Below are 16207 nucleotides of genomic sequence, written 5' to 3' on the forward strand. Positions count from 1 at the left end.
CACTTGCTCATGAAATCGAGCCACCATAGCTTTTATTGCATTGGGAGTAGGAGGAATTTCTTGTGTTGAAGTTTCGTCGAAATTCTCTTTGAGTTTCTGATATTGACTCATTCAACCGAAAATACAACTCTATGATAAATATCCGCTCCTCGATAGTGTAACGACTCATGATGACCTTTGATCTGAAAAATAAAATAAAAATATAAAAACATAAAATTATGATTTTTTTTTTAAACCATCAGCTTCTTTTGGGACACCCTGTGTGTGTGTGTGTGTGTGTGTGTATATATATATATATATATATATATATATATATACACACTCATCCACATACAGTACTGTTTCGCTGTTTCACAGCTCATCAGTGTGGTTAGACAAGCAACTACCTCAAGCCAGGATCGAAACTCGACCACCCAAAATTAGAGCTTCTAACCATCGCACTATTCAGCTGTTGCTATGTGGGCAGTGAATTAACAATGTTTTGACATTGTCCAAATACTCAAGCTCAATTTATTTACGCAAAGAGCATCGCTTAATATGCTATATGAATGACTATAATGATTCCTATCTTGGGTTGAGCATATTGGAAAGTAATATACAAATTACCATATATATATATATATATATATATATATATATATATATATATATATATATATATATATACACACACACACACACACACTGACTGTCCTTATCTGACAATGCCCGGGAATATTTATGCTTTAAGTTTTCTTTTGCATTACTTATGAAAAACTAACTGAAGCTTATTATTAATTTTAAGTGTTTGGGGAGTTGAAAGTTAAATAATTACTTTTGAATTTCTTCTTTCTAACTCTAATTTCATAATCATTAGGTTGTCCAGAAGTATCTTTTTAGCACACAAAGAGGATAGAAATAAGAATATTTCTCCTTTCTTAGCAATATTTATTCAATAAAACCGTACTTTTTAAAACATCCAACTCTTGTGCAAGTGTTCTAGTTGTAACATTTAGATTTTCCTTAATTTTTGTCTCCAAAACATCAATTTTGAGGGTCTTCTATTGTGAATGTTATCTTCATCTCTTATAGCATTGTCACCATACATTTCACAAATCTCTTTGAAAGTTTTAGCATCAGTTTCTCCATTTTTTGAACAAAAAAGGCATAACTATCCGAACATGAATCCATTGTTGGAATCCATTTTCTTGTAATGAAGCATATCTAAAAGTAAATAAATCCGAAAAATCAATGGCCAAAAATGTATAACAAATGCTAAGTTCCATCTCTGATTTAAGTAAACAGTTTATAGACTTGTTCAAAAACCTGTACTTTTAAAACGCTAAGGACTTTTCGTTAAGCTAATAATTAGTGTCTAAGAATAGTATGCAACACCACTTACCATGCAAATTATAAAAAGGAAATAAATGTAAAGAATTTTAAAAAAAAAAAAATTTTTATTGTATTTTCACCCCAAACAAGGCACAGTGCCACTTTAATGTTGGAGGCGACTATCTGGGACATAATTTGTAGAGAGTTGAGCAGCAAGGTGTCTGTTAACATTACACTTGAACTTCTGCATATCAATACAGTCAGGGAAGCAGAAACCTGGAAGGAAATTCCAAAGTCTGGCAATTATAGGGAAGAAACTATTAGAGTAGAAGGCTTTCTTACATCTAGGGATATCTACTGTGTAGAGGTGGGATTTTGCTGCTTGTCGGGTTTGTCGGGGGTATTTACGTCGAGGGGGTACAAGGGTTTGTAGTTCGTTGGAGCATTCACCATTAAAATACTTGTAAAACAGGCAGAGGGATGCAACATTTCGTTGAAGGGATCAGCTGTTGAAGCTTAGCTGATAGCGCAGGACCTATTAGGTTGGCAACTTGAACCCTGTCCAAGAGTGAGAGACCAGTAGCAGATGCACCTGCCCAAATGTGCCAACAATACTCCATGTATGGGTGAATGGTGGCCTTGTAGAGGTACAGGATACTCTCAGGCATAAGTAACTTTCTAGCATGGTAGAGAGAGTCCACCTTCTTTGCAGCAGCCTTGGAAATATCCTCAGTGTATCTGTTCTAACTCATATTCCCTGTGAATGTTAAGCCAAGGAGTTTAAATGAAGTACTTTCAGGTAATATATCATCTAGGGTTTCTGTTATTACCTTGGATGCATGTTCATTCGTTTTCTCTTCATGTCTGTTATAGAGCATGGTGACATCAGCAAATATGCCCATCTCAGAGACAATTTTATCAGAAAGATCATTTATGAATATTAGGAATAATAAAGGTCCAAAGATCGACCCCTGATGTACACCCACATTTATATCATATTGATTTGACATACGACCATAGAGGACAATCTGGATTCTTCTCTTATTTAAGAAGAATTTAATAATGTTAAGTATTCGTCCGGTAATACCACAGAATTTGATTTTCATAAGAAAACCATCGTGCTGTACCCTGTCAAAGGCATTTAATATATCTTGGGCTACTGCCTCCCCTGTTTTATCCAGTGCATGTTATATGCATTCACAGATTACAGTTAGGATATCTGCAGTAGAATGGGCTTGCTTAAGCCCATACTGTTGGTCAAACAGAAGTTTAGCAGATGTGAGGTGGTGAACTATTAATTAATTATGGACTTGAATATTTTCACGAAAACCACTTTTCCAGCAGTCAGAAAAGCAAGATTCATTGACATTTGTTGAAAAATTTGGAGGGAACTAGAGCAACCTCAGCAGAGCATTTTTTTTAATAGTACAGCAGGGATGAGATCAGGTCCACATGCTTTTGAGGTGTCTAGGTTTTTTATGATTGATTTTCAGATTATCTAGTGTGGTTTCTGTCCGCAGAGGAAAATCTGTGAGGGAGTGATTTGCTTGGTCCAAAGTAGAGTTTGAGGCAAACCAACTGATAAGCAAATTAGCCTTCTCGTTTGCCTGGATAGTGGTGGAATTGTTGATTGCCCATTATTTACTACACTATTCCAAAAGTCACAAGTTCCTAATTTTGTGCTTCAATGCGTTTTCTAGTGTTTCCAGTATATTCTCTCCTGGCTGTGGTTATTTCCTTCTTACAATTTCTTCTATCTTCTATAAACTTTTGTATATTTGTGCTGGATTTATGTCGGATAAATCTGCTGTATGCATGCTGCCTTTGAGCAATGGCAGCTGCACAAATAGAAGTAAACCATTTGGGAGAGTGGGGTTTGCTATAGAATAGGAGTATGTGCTTAAATTGTCGCTTTGAACCATTCAGTGGTCTCATTTGTGCACTGTTCAGCTAGAAGAGAAAAGATATTTCCCCATGGAGCATCACTGATGGCATCCCAGTCAGCTTTATTGTAGTACCTTGTTGTTTTGAGCAGTGGCTCTTCAACTTGCGGTTGAGAGTTTAGGGTGATGTCTATCATTATCACAGCATGATCAGCATTCCGGACAGAGCAATGGGCATTTATTACACAATCTTCAGAAGTTGTGGTCAGAAATATGTCCAGAAGTGAAGCTTGCTGGTCCTGACGATCTGGGAGACGGGAACGTTACTGTTTGTGAGAAAAGTTATATGTGATGTTACCGGTGTAGTTAGAGAAGCTAAGCCAATTACTATGGTGGACATTAAAGTCAGCAAATGCATGTATTTGGGCGCTAGTGTCTAGGGGGAGTGCGATATCTATGCTGTCAGAGATGGTGTGAGACTATAAAAAAGCAACTCCTGTACTAGATGCGCATCAGAAGCAGAGATGCGTCATTGAATTCCTGGCAAAAGTGCTTGAGAATGGTGGTGACTATGTAGAAAAATAAATTCTAGAGCACAAAAGGTTGCTCGTTTTCATGGTACTACTCCCGTTTTCTTAACTTTTCAACTTTTTTCATTTATTTTTGAAACGACTTTTGTGTCTAATAATATATATATATATATATATATATATATATATATATATATATATATATATATATATATATATATAATTATCATTATTATTTCATGTATCTACATAAATTTTATAAGGAGATATCATATTTCATGTATCGATTTTCAGTAGTTGCTTCAAGTGTAATTAGAGGTACATAGTAAGTTATCAAAATATATATGGCAATTAGCGATTTTCATAACTTCACATATATATATATATATATATATGAGAGAGAGAGAGAGAGAGAGATGAATATATATATATTTTACAAGAAAAAAGACAAAGTACTGTTTGTCTTCAAACCCTTTATAGCTGTATTGTTTTCTACTAATCTTTGTCTAATTTGTTGTTTAAACTTTATCCACCTGATTTCACTTAAGTTGTCTTTTCATTATCTTTTCTATCGTTCTTTGTCATGCTCTGCTTCTATCATTCCTACCCATTCAACGTGCTGCCTATCAGTAAGACTCCCTCAAGAGCCATCAAATTGCACCCACTTTCAAATGTCTGTCTGGCTCAGTTGAACTATTTGCATATCTGTTGTAGACATATTGCAAATGACTGCTCTTGTTGAAAACCGAAAGTAATTGTCTTTATTTTACTGACTAAAACTCGTTTATAGTTTTGCATTGTGAACAATTTGAAACTAATTTTCTTCGCATATTTATTAAAATACAAACATGCAAAGACAATGCTGATTTTTGTATATTTTTTAAAAGTTACAATATCAACCTATGTGTGCTATAGAAACTATTGTTGTTTAGGATGTATGTTATTACGTGTATTTTAAGCAAATAAACTCAAATATTACAATAATGGATGTGGGGAGCAAACAGTAATTAAATGACCAAATTGAAAACAATCGATAATTACAAACTGACTGAATAATGAATTTTATAAAATGCTAAATTATTTAGAAAATTTTAAACCTTTACACATGGTAATCATTAATGATTGAATATAACACTATGGACGACCGAAATCCCAGTGCCCCTCTCAGTGTAGCTAGTCCCAAGAAATTCAGCCCCCGGCCTTGATTATCTTAGCAATAGGTCAACAAGTAATTATGAGGGCGTGTGTGTGTGTGTGTGTGTGTGTGTGTGTGTGTGTGTGTGTGTGTGTGTGTGTGGCTGGATAAATCAATGATACAATAGCCATGGGAAAATGACAAATAATAATTGTTTGGTTAAAGATATTTCCGGGCAGGAGGGAAGGTGTTAGTTACTTTGCGAATTCAATTGATGTGTGTGTTTGAGGGTTACATAATGAAATTGAACTTATCGACTGGCAAGAGTGACAAATAATAGTTTTTTTTAGGTTAAAGATCTAAATTTGTGCAAAAAGGTTAGAAGTCAGTTCGTTTATAATTTGACCACGGAGGCACTGACAGTGTCGAGCTTAGCTTTGATGATTGGTTAGATTTAGTTCTGCACAGAAAGGGAAAAGCCAGTCTGCATTGAGAAAGACGCTTCCTCTTTAAGAGAAGCCAGTTTGACCCGCCTACTTTTTTTTCAACTTTTCACTTTTTTTTTATAGAAATATGTTTTGCTTATGGCATTTGCTATGAAATGATAATAAAAGCGAATTTTCTAAAAATTACACTGCAAGATTTTCTGAATTGCCTCTCCCCCCTACGAAGGCAAAGTTAGATACAAGGTCAGCTTTTAATATGGGGGATATTTTAATATGGGGGATATCTAAGATCCTCCTAAAGGATGATGGATGAGAGAAAAATATATATAGCTCCATTCAAAAAGATAGAACAAATACTGTGCTTTGAATTATTTACAAATGCGTGAAGTACATTTTCGGTACTTCTGCAGTATAAGACTCATGCTATTATTGGAATCGTCTGGACAGTTTACAGAAAATGCCATAAAGTTTCATGATTTTATTTTCTCACAAAAACGCTAGCCTTTTTTTAACAAAATATATATTATTTCTGTCAGTACTAAGCTAATTCAATGAAAAATTAATAGAAAACGAAAATAATAATCCTGAATAATTATTGGAGAAAAATTCAGATCAAGAAAAAAAAAATCACTCATTGTAAAGTAAGCTTCATGGATAAATCTTGAATAAACATCCGATAGAAAAAAAAAAATAAATAAAAAAAAAAAAAAAATATGATTCCTTTTTCTTTCTTTTTAAAATTTTTACATGATTTTTGTTTTGTTCAAATCAAAATAAATATTTTGATGTTTTTTTTTTTTTATAATGAACCAAATGTTTCTTTATGACTTGTATTAGAGTTAAAGCGCTTAGAATTTCGGTACTTTACAGTATTTTTCTGTAAACCGCCCAGACGATTTTGATGATAGTACTGTCCTTACACTGGATAAGTCACCAAATTTTGTAAATTAGTTCAATCTCGACGGGTTTTCCATGAATTTCTGTTATTTTAAAAGAAAAAACAGTAGAAATATCGGCCGTTTACTCCGGTACTTGGCTAATGTCTTTCATATCTTCTTGCCTGTTCATTTAAAATACGCTGTTCAGCATAAACACTTGAGTTAAATTGGTTCGCTTCCATCAGCCAACTATTTATCTTTGTCATCGGTGTGCATCGAGCAAGAAATATCAGCTTTCATCCTGATGACAGCCATGTTTGCCTGCCCAACAGGTGTCCTCAGTGAATAGTTTTCTGAAGCAACTTCTCAACAGTGCAAATTTGATGGAAGAAGAAGAATTGGTTTTAAGTTACCAACGTTTATTATGATTTCTCATCAACGGGTTTGCACGTATTTGTGAAACAGTGAAATATGTTGATTCTATCCTTTCATGTTTTTACTTAAGTATTTCATGTGTGTTTTATTATACATCTTGTGTGCGTGTGTGCGCGCGTGCTTATAGACTTGGCTAAGTACAATGTTCGTAATTCAATTTCAGTTGAAACTGGGATCATTAAAACAAGTGCACAAATGTAGGAAAACGGACTGAGTTTTAACCACATTTCGATTTTTAATGATTGAAGAAGGATGGAGGCCATCTCTAATTGATCAATCCCCAAAAGTGAAAAACAATTTTTTTTTATATTAAAAATCTTCTAAAACGTTCAAACCTGAATCGTTGATTTGTATTATTTTGGATTCTTTGGGCTACTCTTCCAATCTTAACTGACATTCAATAAGACGATACTTATCTTGAAATCCGTAATCTAAAGAATCCACATAATACAAATAACCAATCCTCGGCTGAAAAATTCAGAAACTGAACCGTTGAGACTAATAAACAAACAGTGGCATTCTTATCGATCTAATCGTTTCTGTTTTCTCAAAGACTTTTCCAGGAGTGAAGCAACCAACGAATTTTTAATGAGGCTTATACAAGAGTGCTCAATACCGAAGTAGGAAAAGATATACTTTTTATTTGTTTTATATGTCATTACACATTCATGAACAGCTTCAGTCAGCTAGTTGCAAGTAACTAGAGAGTTTTTCAATCGATATTGCTTAAAATTTTTAACCGAATACAGACGACTTTTATGTAAACAAGTATGTATATATATATATATATATATATATATATATATATATATATATATATTATTCTTTATGTAAATGCAGTCATATCTTAAATTAAAATACAAAAATGAAAAAGGTTCCAGACCTTTTAAAATTTTCATGGGATAAAAAAATGGCATGACTGGCGTGAAATAAAATTAAAGTTCTTACAATCTTAAGAACTTTAATTTTACTTCACGCCAGTCATGGCATTTTTTTTTTCTCTCTTCAAAATTTTAAAAGGTCTGGGACCTTTTTAATTCTTATATTTTAATTTTTCTTGCCTGATGAAATCAAATATGATTGAAATGGTCTACGCATCGTAGCAAGATATGAGTGTATTTACCTAAAGAAAAATAAAGAAATACATAATTTGCTCTCTTTGATTGAGCACTATCAACGACCCTTGTTGAAATTAATTTCTTCTTAATGTTTGGATATCTTTCTACCTGGAATATATAATTTCAAGATTTTTATTAGTTTTTATGGACAGTTTGCCTCTACTTTATGACACATTTATGAATATAAGTAAATTGGTTAATACATAAGTGTAATTAACTAAAATAAATGCCAGATTGTTTAATTTAACTACTGTTCAATATATTAATAGAATTGTCTCCCGTGCATTGATATGATTTAACCATAATAAATTGATTCTGTTATCTACCGGAAATCTTTAGTGATTCTAAATGTTTTCTGGATGGAAGAATGTTTGCCCAGCATTTACTTCCTTTGACGTTTCCTTCAGATTGTTTTATAAATCACATCCTAGATGTGTGATCCTCTGAACAATTTTCACCACAATAGCTATTACTTCTTTTGGAGTGAATGATGAACATAGTTTTAATTCTGTTGCTTTCGGATTTTCTTCATGTGATGAACTTTACATTTTCTGTTCATATTCTTTTGTAAATTTTTTGGACGATAAAAGTTTTTTTTTTTATCTGAATATTTTGTTTATTATACAGATGTTTTTAAAGTAATCGTAAATTGAATTGCAAGCCTTGTTTAATTTCAGAAGAGTTTCCGATGGGTAGCTATTCTGTATAAGTCCTAGAGATGAAAAGTTTTTGGTGGGTAGCTGTTTTGTATAAGTCTCAGACTTTAACATTTTGCAAGCAAAGAGTAAAAGAACTTTCTCATGTCGACATGAAAAAATTAAGTGCCGGAATGCTAAATGTTCAATATTTTATGGAGAAATTCTAGTTTCTGATTAGTTGCTAGCAGAACATGGTTCAATTTGAATGGTCAGTTCCTGTCGGCAGTAGAATCTTCAAACTTTCAGTGATCAAAAATATAAGAATGCTTTCGTTGATTTCGGTGTAAATTATAATGATGCTAGTGTATGTGTAGTTAAATTAGCTAAGAAGAAAAACGATTTAATCATATTTTTATAATTATTTTACTTTGAATATTTTCTATTCTAAAGAAAGGAATGGTTATTCTAGCGTCTGTTTCTGTTACACTCTACATATATCATTGTATGACGTCATATGTTACTATGTAACAGTACAAAGCAATGTTATGTTACAATGTAACATTACCCCTTCGCCTTATCACCTTATATAATGGTAATATATAAGAAGCCAATGACTGATGTAATGATATTATGCAAGAATACCATATTACCTTTTATGATATATTATGCAATTATGATACCACCGTATGTACCGATAGTATTTAAAATTAATAGTATTATGTTATAGTACTAAAACACTTCATGTAATGATGTATTGTTATGCATCAATAATTAACATTTGGTAATGTTTGATCGGAGAACCCTTTCGGCTCTTCTTATTGACAGAAAGAAGCTGTCTTTTCTTATTGTCACATTAGAAGTAGTTGGCTTAATGGATAGTGAGGTCTAGTTGTAAAGGTAGTCATAGGGTTAATGAAGCAGGAGAAATAAAGTTGATGATAGCAGCCATCTTTGTTTTCCTTATAGCTGAAATAATCTAACAAATCAAAACATGCCAACAACAGAATTGCTTAATGATGTCATAGTTTTCAGCGTTCAATTCTTTTATACTACTGCCAATTTCTGTATCACCAGCTTTTTCACACAAAGAGAGAAATTTGCTATTCTTTCAAACTCCCTATTCATGACGTCATATTGTGACACTTACTCCTGAACATCTAATGGGATTTTCTACTTCTCTGCTTCCTCTAACATGATATGGAAAATACTATTCTTAGCATTATTTTTACACATTAACATCTATCTTGCTATGATATGTAATGACACCAAACTGCCTACATGCTAATAATAACTGTCTTTGATACTATGTAAGAATACAGACCATCTTATATAATGACTAGGTCTATGACAACAGAATATGCTTATCATTGTTTTGACTCTCAAGTATATATCCAACACAGTTAGACACTGTTAATCAACCATCACTCTATATAAAAGCATATAAGATATCAATGCATACACACTCGAGAGTCAAAACAAAAGAATATGCTCTTGTCCTAGCCCTAGTAATGACACTATTCACATCATCAAACAGCTTCGTGTAAGTATTCTATGTAACAATACTTGAATGCCTTTGATATTTGTTCCTTACAAAACTGTTCTGTGTATAATATTAAATAACCGACATATTCTCTTCCCATTTTATGCAGCTTTTCTTTTGTCCTTCCTAATCAACTGAACTCTGGTGTAAAGGTAAGAGAATAAAACTTTGGATGTCTTTTTTGTTTCCTGCATCAATTTATTAAAAAATACCATTTTCATGTTTTTGTCTTTTTTGTTTCCTGCATCAATTTATTAAAAAATATCATTTTCATGTTTTTGTCATTTCGCTTATGATAAAAATATTTGAATTAGAAAGATTAATCAATTTCCATGGTTTTTCTGGATTTTTGAGACAAGAATTGATTATTTGTATTATTAGGATTCTTCGGACTACTATTCTCAGTTTGTATGTTATCTTCACAATGTTTTAGTCGGTATAACCTTCGGCCTTCTCGAGTTTGATAAGATATACTAAAGAAACCATGACTGAATACAAGTCCATAGTAATTTCCAGTTGTATGGCTGACGAAACGAGAGCATGCTACTTCGTGGATTAAATAAAGTTTGACCCAAAGATTCCAGAGTTCAACAAGATACATCTGAAGAAGGTCGGGGGTTACATCAATCAAAACATTGTGAAAATAACACTCGAGATGAGAATCCAAATAATCTGAAGAATCCAAATAAAGCACATTTTCATGATTTTTTTTCTATTTAAAATTAGAAATCTAACTGCAAACGATTCAGTTTCACTATTTATCAAGGTAAAAGCCATTCAAGGATATAGGTTATGAGATTAATAGATTGTCAGTCGAATGATGAGATACATTATAATAGGATTGAAAATAGTGTATAAGATTTGATTACTTATGGAAACAATTTATGACAAGTATTTTTGTTGACATCAGATTCGAAGATGATCATCGAAAACCAAACTTGTCGCAACATATTCCAGATGTGACGTTCTTGGAAAGAAACTTTTCCGTTTGATACAGGGAAAAGAGAAAGTTCTTTACATAAGAATAATAAAAATAAGACAAACTCTTGCTGTGAATGTTTTACAAAAAGAAATGAGAGATTGAAGCACATTTTTCAGGATATTAAAGATAATTATTAAAAATTAGCATAAATATCCTTCAAAATTATTAAAAATTAGCATAAATATCCTTAAAAATTATTAAAAATTAGCATAAATATCCTTCAAAATTATTAAAAATTAGCATAAATATCCTGAAAAATTATTAAAAATTAGCATAAATATCCTGAAAAATTATTAAAAATTAGCATAAATATCCTTAAAAATTATTAAAAATTAGCATAAATATCCTGAAAAATTATTAAAAATTAGCATAAATATCCTGAAAAATTATTAAAAATTAGCATAAATATCCTGAAAAATTATTAAAAATTAGCATAAATATCCTGAAAAATTATTAAAAATTAGCATAAATATCCTGAAAAATTATTAAAAATTAGCATAAATATCCTGAAAAATTATTAAAAATTAGCATAAATATCCTGAAAAATTATTAAAAATTAGCATAAATATCCTGAAAAATTATTAAAAATTAGCATAAATATCCTGAAAAATTATTAAAAATTAGCATAAATATCCTGAAAAATTATTAAAAATTAGCATAAATATCCTGAAAAATTATTAAAAATTAGCATAAATATCCTGAAAAATTATTAAAAATTAGCATAAATATCCTGAAAAATTATTAAAAATTAGCATAAATATCCTGAAAAATTATTAAAAATTAGCATAAATATCCTGAAAAATTATTAAAAATTAGCATAAATATCCTGAAAAATTATTAAAAATTAGCATAAATATCCTGAAAAATTATTAAAAATTAGCATAAATATCCTGAAAAATTATTAAAAATTAGCATAAATATCCTGAAAAATTATTAAAAATTAGCATAAATATCCTGAAAAATTATTAAAAATTAGCATAAATATCCTGAAAAATTATTAAAAATTAGCATAAATATCCTGAAAAATTATTAAAAATTAGCATAAATATCCTGAAAAATTGAGTCATAGGAAAACCTTAACAAAATATCTTAGTGACTCTTGAAGATTGAACTTTCTTTATGATCTATGGACCCACCCTCAAACCTACGATTCAAATTCTTGCAATGCAGAGCTAACCCCTCTTTTCTTTAGTGGAGAAAAAGAAACTTGTATTCAACAGTTGAAGAAGGTTGCAGGTGCAGCGATCGAAGTGTTGTGCCAATAACACCCAAGATGGAAATAATTGTCCGATTAATCAAAATAATACAAACATTCACATCTCATCTCAAAAATTCAGAATTGAATCAACTTTTTGCTGAGAATGAGAAATTAACTGGACTTTATCTCTTTCCGGCTCACTTTCCGTTTTAAGCATGGCTAAATATGGCTACCCATTTGCAAACACTATAGAAAATAATGCATCATTGATTGGTCTCCTATCAATCCCTCCTCATAAGAAGAAAGAAATATTATTCAGTGATCCTGATTGTCCAAGATCTTTGTTTATTCAACATTGATGAAAAAATGATCGGTTTGTCTGTGGAAATGGTAGAATAATCAAACTGTTTTGTTTCTTTGCCAATTTGGACACCCTGGCATCCTTTGTGTACACTTCTTATGGGAAACGATTTACTTCACACAGCGATTGCTCTCTCACTCCTTCTCTCTAATTTTTTAGATTTTTCGTTTTTTCCTTATCTTTCCTTTCTTTTCTCTGTATTATTTATTATCAATCAAACTTGTCTTTTCTTAAATGATTTCCTTTTCTTTTCTATTTTTTGCCCTATTTCACACACCTTCTTTATCTAGCGTTCTTTCTTTCATTCCATGCCTCCCTCCTTTCTGTTCTCTTAAACTTTTTTTCACTTTCTCCCCTCCTTTTCTCCTTCCTTTTTCCTCCACATCCTCCCCATTCTCTCTATTCCTCCTTCTCTTCCCCATTCTCCCTATTTTTTTCATTTTCCCAGTGAATCCTATTCCTCCATATCTTCTTTGTCCCCACTATTCCTCTGTATCTTCCTCATTCAATATAATTTTCTGTTCTCCCTATTCCTCGACCTCCTTTTTTTACATAAGCATCACCACTTATCAAGGCCCAAAGGCCACTCGAGGATAAGGGTTAACGAGTGTACAGTAATCAATTGGACAATATAGTAATTGTTAGTAACGGAAATTTGATAAATTTGTTAACTTAAGTGGAGCAGCTCATCAAGAACTCGTTTAGGTTAGACTTGAAGACAACCATATTGTAGTCAGCTGGAAAGCAGGCAAACAGAAAACAGTTCCATAGGCATGTAGTTCTAAGAAAGAAACTTTGTTCATGGAATCTACGTTTGGGTTTAGGCACAGATAAAGATTGGGGAGAGTGTTTTCAGCTAGACGAGTGTTTCTTGTGAAAGTTTGGTGAGGGAAGACGATAGATTGAAGCTCAGTCGAGTACTTGCCATGAAAATAACGATAAAGCAGAAACAAACTAGCAACACCTCCTCTGTGAGAAAGAGGTTGCAGGGAAGAGAAAAGGACATCCCCTACGAAGTCTATTTTGAACTCTGTCAAGGCAGTATAAGTCCTTTCTAGCAGCTCCTGCACAGATGTGGCAACAGTATTCCATCCTTGGACGTACCTGGCTCTTATATAGATAGAGAATTGAATCAGCAGTGAGATATCTACTGGATCGATAGAAGGATCCCACCATTTTTCTAGTGGCCTTAGCAACGGATTTGATGTATGTGTTCGATTTCAGATCAGGAGTAAAAGCCCAGAAGCTTGTCAAAACATGAGACCTCCCCAAGACGAGAGCCATTCATTTCAGTTGATGTCAGATGGAAATCAGAGCGTTGATGATGTAAAGATAAAGGCTTGGTTTTTAGATGTATTAAAAGTAACCAGCCACCTCTTTCCCCATTGTACCACGTGCTCAAGATCAGAGGAGAGAGAATCGGAGAGAACTTGGTCGTTTACCTCTTCCCCGTATTACTTCATTTTCCCAGTCCCATCTTATTCCTCCATATTTTATTTGTCCTCTCTATTCCTCCATATCTTTCTCATTCCATGAATTCCATAAATTGATATACAATAGATATGAAAAAAAAGGTTCAATTCATTTAATATAACCATACGGAATGCTGAACATCTCAATGGGAAAACCATATAGAATTTTAGGTAAAATTGATATAAGCAAACTGTGATTTAAGATGTACATTATAAGTTGTGAAATAATAATTAAAAGTTGGTATGACACATTAATATAAATTTAAAATAACTGAATAGAAGCTAAACATTCATAGTCTTTAATCGTAAATCGAGTCACAATGAGATCATAAAAATAACTAAATATTTTATGAGAAAACAATTAAGCAAATGTCAATTTGTAAAACAGCTATTAAGTACTTAGAATTTCATGAATTCATAAGGTTGACTTAAGCTCATTAAATTTAGAAGATGTAAGAATATTTAACGGTTAAGAGATCCAGTTTGTGGAAATGGGTTTACTAAGGATGTTAGGAATTAAAATATAACACAAATTAAATAGAAAATAGTGTTGCGTAATAATAAAGTTGTGCAAAAAAAATTTTTTTTAAATAACTTTCATAACATGCTGGAAGGATTTAAACACTTAAATTCAATAATCCGACCAATATTTGAACAATGAGATATGCATAGCTAAATACTAATTAAGTATAACAAAGAGAAAATATGGACAAAAAAATGGATATGGGATTATAAATATGCATATAATGTTGAACTTAAAACAGCAAAGAACATAGAAAATGTACAATTAATTAGAATGCGCCAGCAAAATAAGGAAAGAATAAATGATTTCAGATTCAGTCAACCAAAATCCATTTAAGTAGAAATAAGTTGAATTAGATTCTGTTGTGTTGTGGAATGACAGTGAAAATAAGAACAATCAAGTCGAGGTTCGGTTAAGGAACAAGTGATTAATAATAATGTACAAAGATAGGAAAGCGTATATATCTGCTAGGCACTTGGTTAGCAGTTGAAGTGCAGTCGCATCTCTCTCACTGGTATTGGAATTACTAGCGCTATTTATAGTGCTAATCGGTGTAAATTCCTCCGTTCAAGGAAGGCTGGTATAATAGATTCTGGGATATTGAGTTTGCATGAGTTATTTCCCTTTTACTGTTAATAAGATTAAAAATAGACAGAATCATTTTAATTCTAATAATTAAAATTTAAAAACTTAGTACACAAAACGTAAATAAAGTTGATATAAGAAATAATTTAAATACATATACATATAACAAATTATTATAGTTAATGCAAATTATTATAGTTAATGAAGATGCTTACAAAATCTATGGAATTAATTTAAATTCAACTATCAACTTAGCCTTCAAAGAATGTAAATGAAAGAAAAAAAGACAAAAAACAACATGGAGTTTCGACTTTAAGTTAAATCACTTAATAAGAATACTCTAACTGGTAAATAAATTATAAATATAGTAATTAATATAACTTTAAAATAGGACTCGAAGAATGGTAAAATAAATAAAAAACAAGGGGATGAAAACCTTTTAATATAATAAAATAAAAAATGTAACAATAATAATTCATAAAAATACGAAAATAATTGATATTAGTTAAAATAAATACAGTATGACCATAATCTTCATAACGAGAAGGAACACAGAGTGTGTTGGTTGCATGAACCAATGTAAGTTGTCCAAAATGGTGTTTTTTCTAAGTTTTTTTATCTTAACATCTGATGAGTATGTGACTAAATATGCAGCAAAAACATAATTTTGTAGACTTGTTAGTCGCAATGGGAAATAATATTGTAATGGCCACAGTTTTAAAAGTAATGAACAACTAAGAAAACTTGATATTTGGAACTTGGAGAATTTTTATACTACACTATATATGCTCTGGAACCCAATAAAAAGTTATTCATTGAGCTCGGATGTTTTCAAAATTTATATAAAAAATTTTCATTATAAAAAAAACTTTATTTATAAGAAAGATTTTTAAATCCATTATGATTGGTATATACAAACTGAGTAATGTTTCAAGTAAATGATGAACCTATATATATATATATATATATATATATATATATATATATATATATATTCTGAAATAATAACTTCTTGAGTTCGAAGCGTTTGCTTAGTTGGCAGAGTGGTTGCCTCATGTGCAAGAGGCTCAGTTTCAAATCCTGGGTTCGGTTATATCTAAATGATGAGCCCAAATGAAGGTGAAGCTCGAGTCTTAGACTTCCAGTTCGTGGGCTGTCATGGCTCTTGTGGG

The 16207-nt window shown here is 31.6% G+C and overlaps 1 protein-coding gene across 1 annotated transcript in view; it reads left to right on the forward strand.

Annotated features, from left to right (window-relative positions):
* LOC145249688 (uncharacterized) overlaps positions 1-16207 on the forward strand; it is a 796056-nt gene that overhangs the window by 515356 nt on the left and 264493 nt on the right. Inside the window, exon 4 of the mRNA XM_080111486.1 lies at positions 10024-10066. Within this exon, the coding sequence (XP_079967612.1) occupies positions 10024-10066 (43 nt within the window). The remainder of the gene's footprint in view (positions 1-10023; positions 10067-16207) is intronic.

The sequence above is a fragment of the Euprymna scolopes genome, chromosome 28 (assembly GCF_053919585.1).
Source record: "Euprymna scolopes isolate OS-2025 chromosome 28, ASM5391958v1, whole genome shotgun sequence".
Taxonomy (NCBI): domain Eukaryota; kingdom Metazoa; phylum Mollusca; class Cephalopoda; order Sepiida; family Sepiolidae; genus Euprymna; species Euprymna scolopes.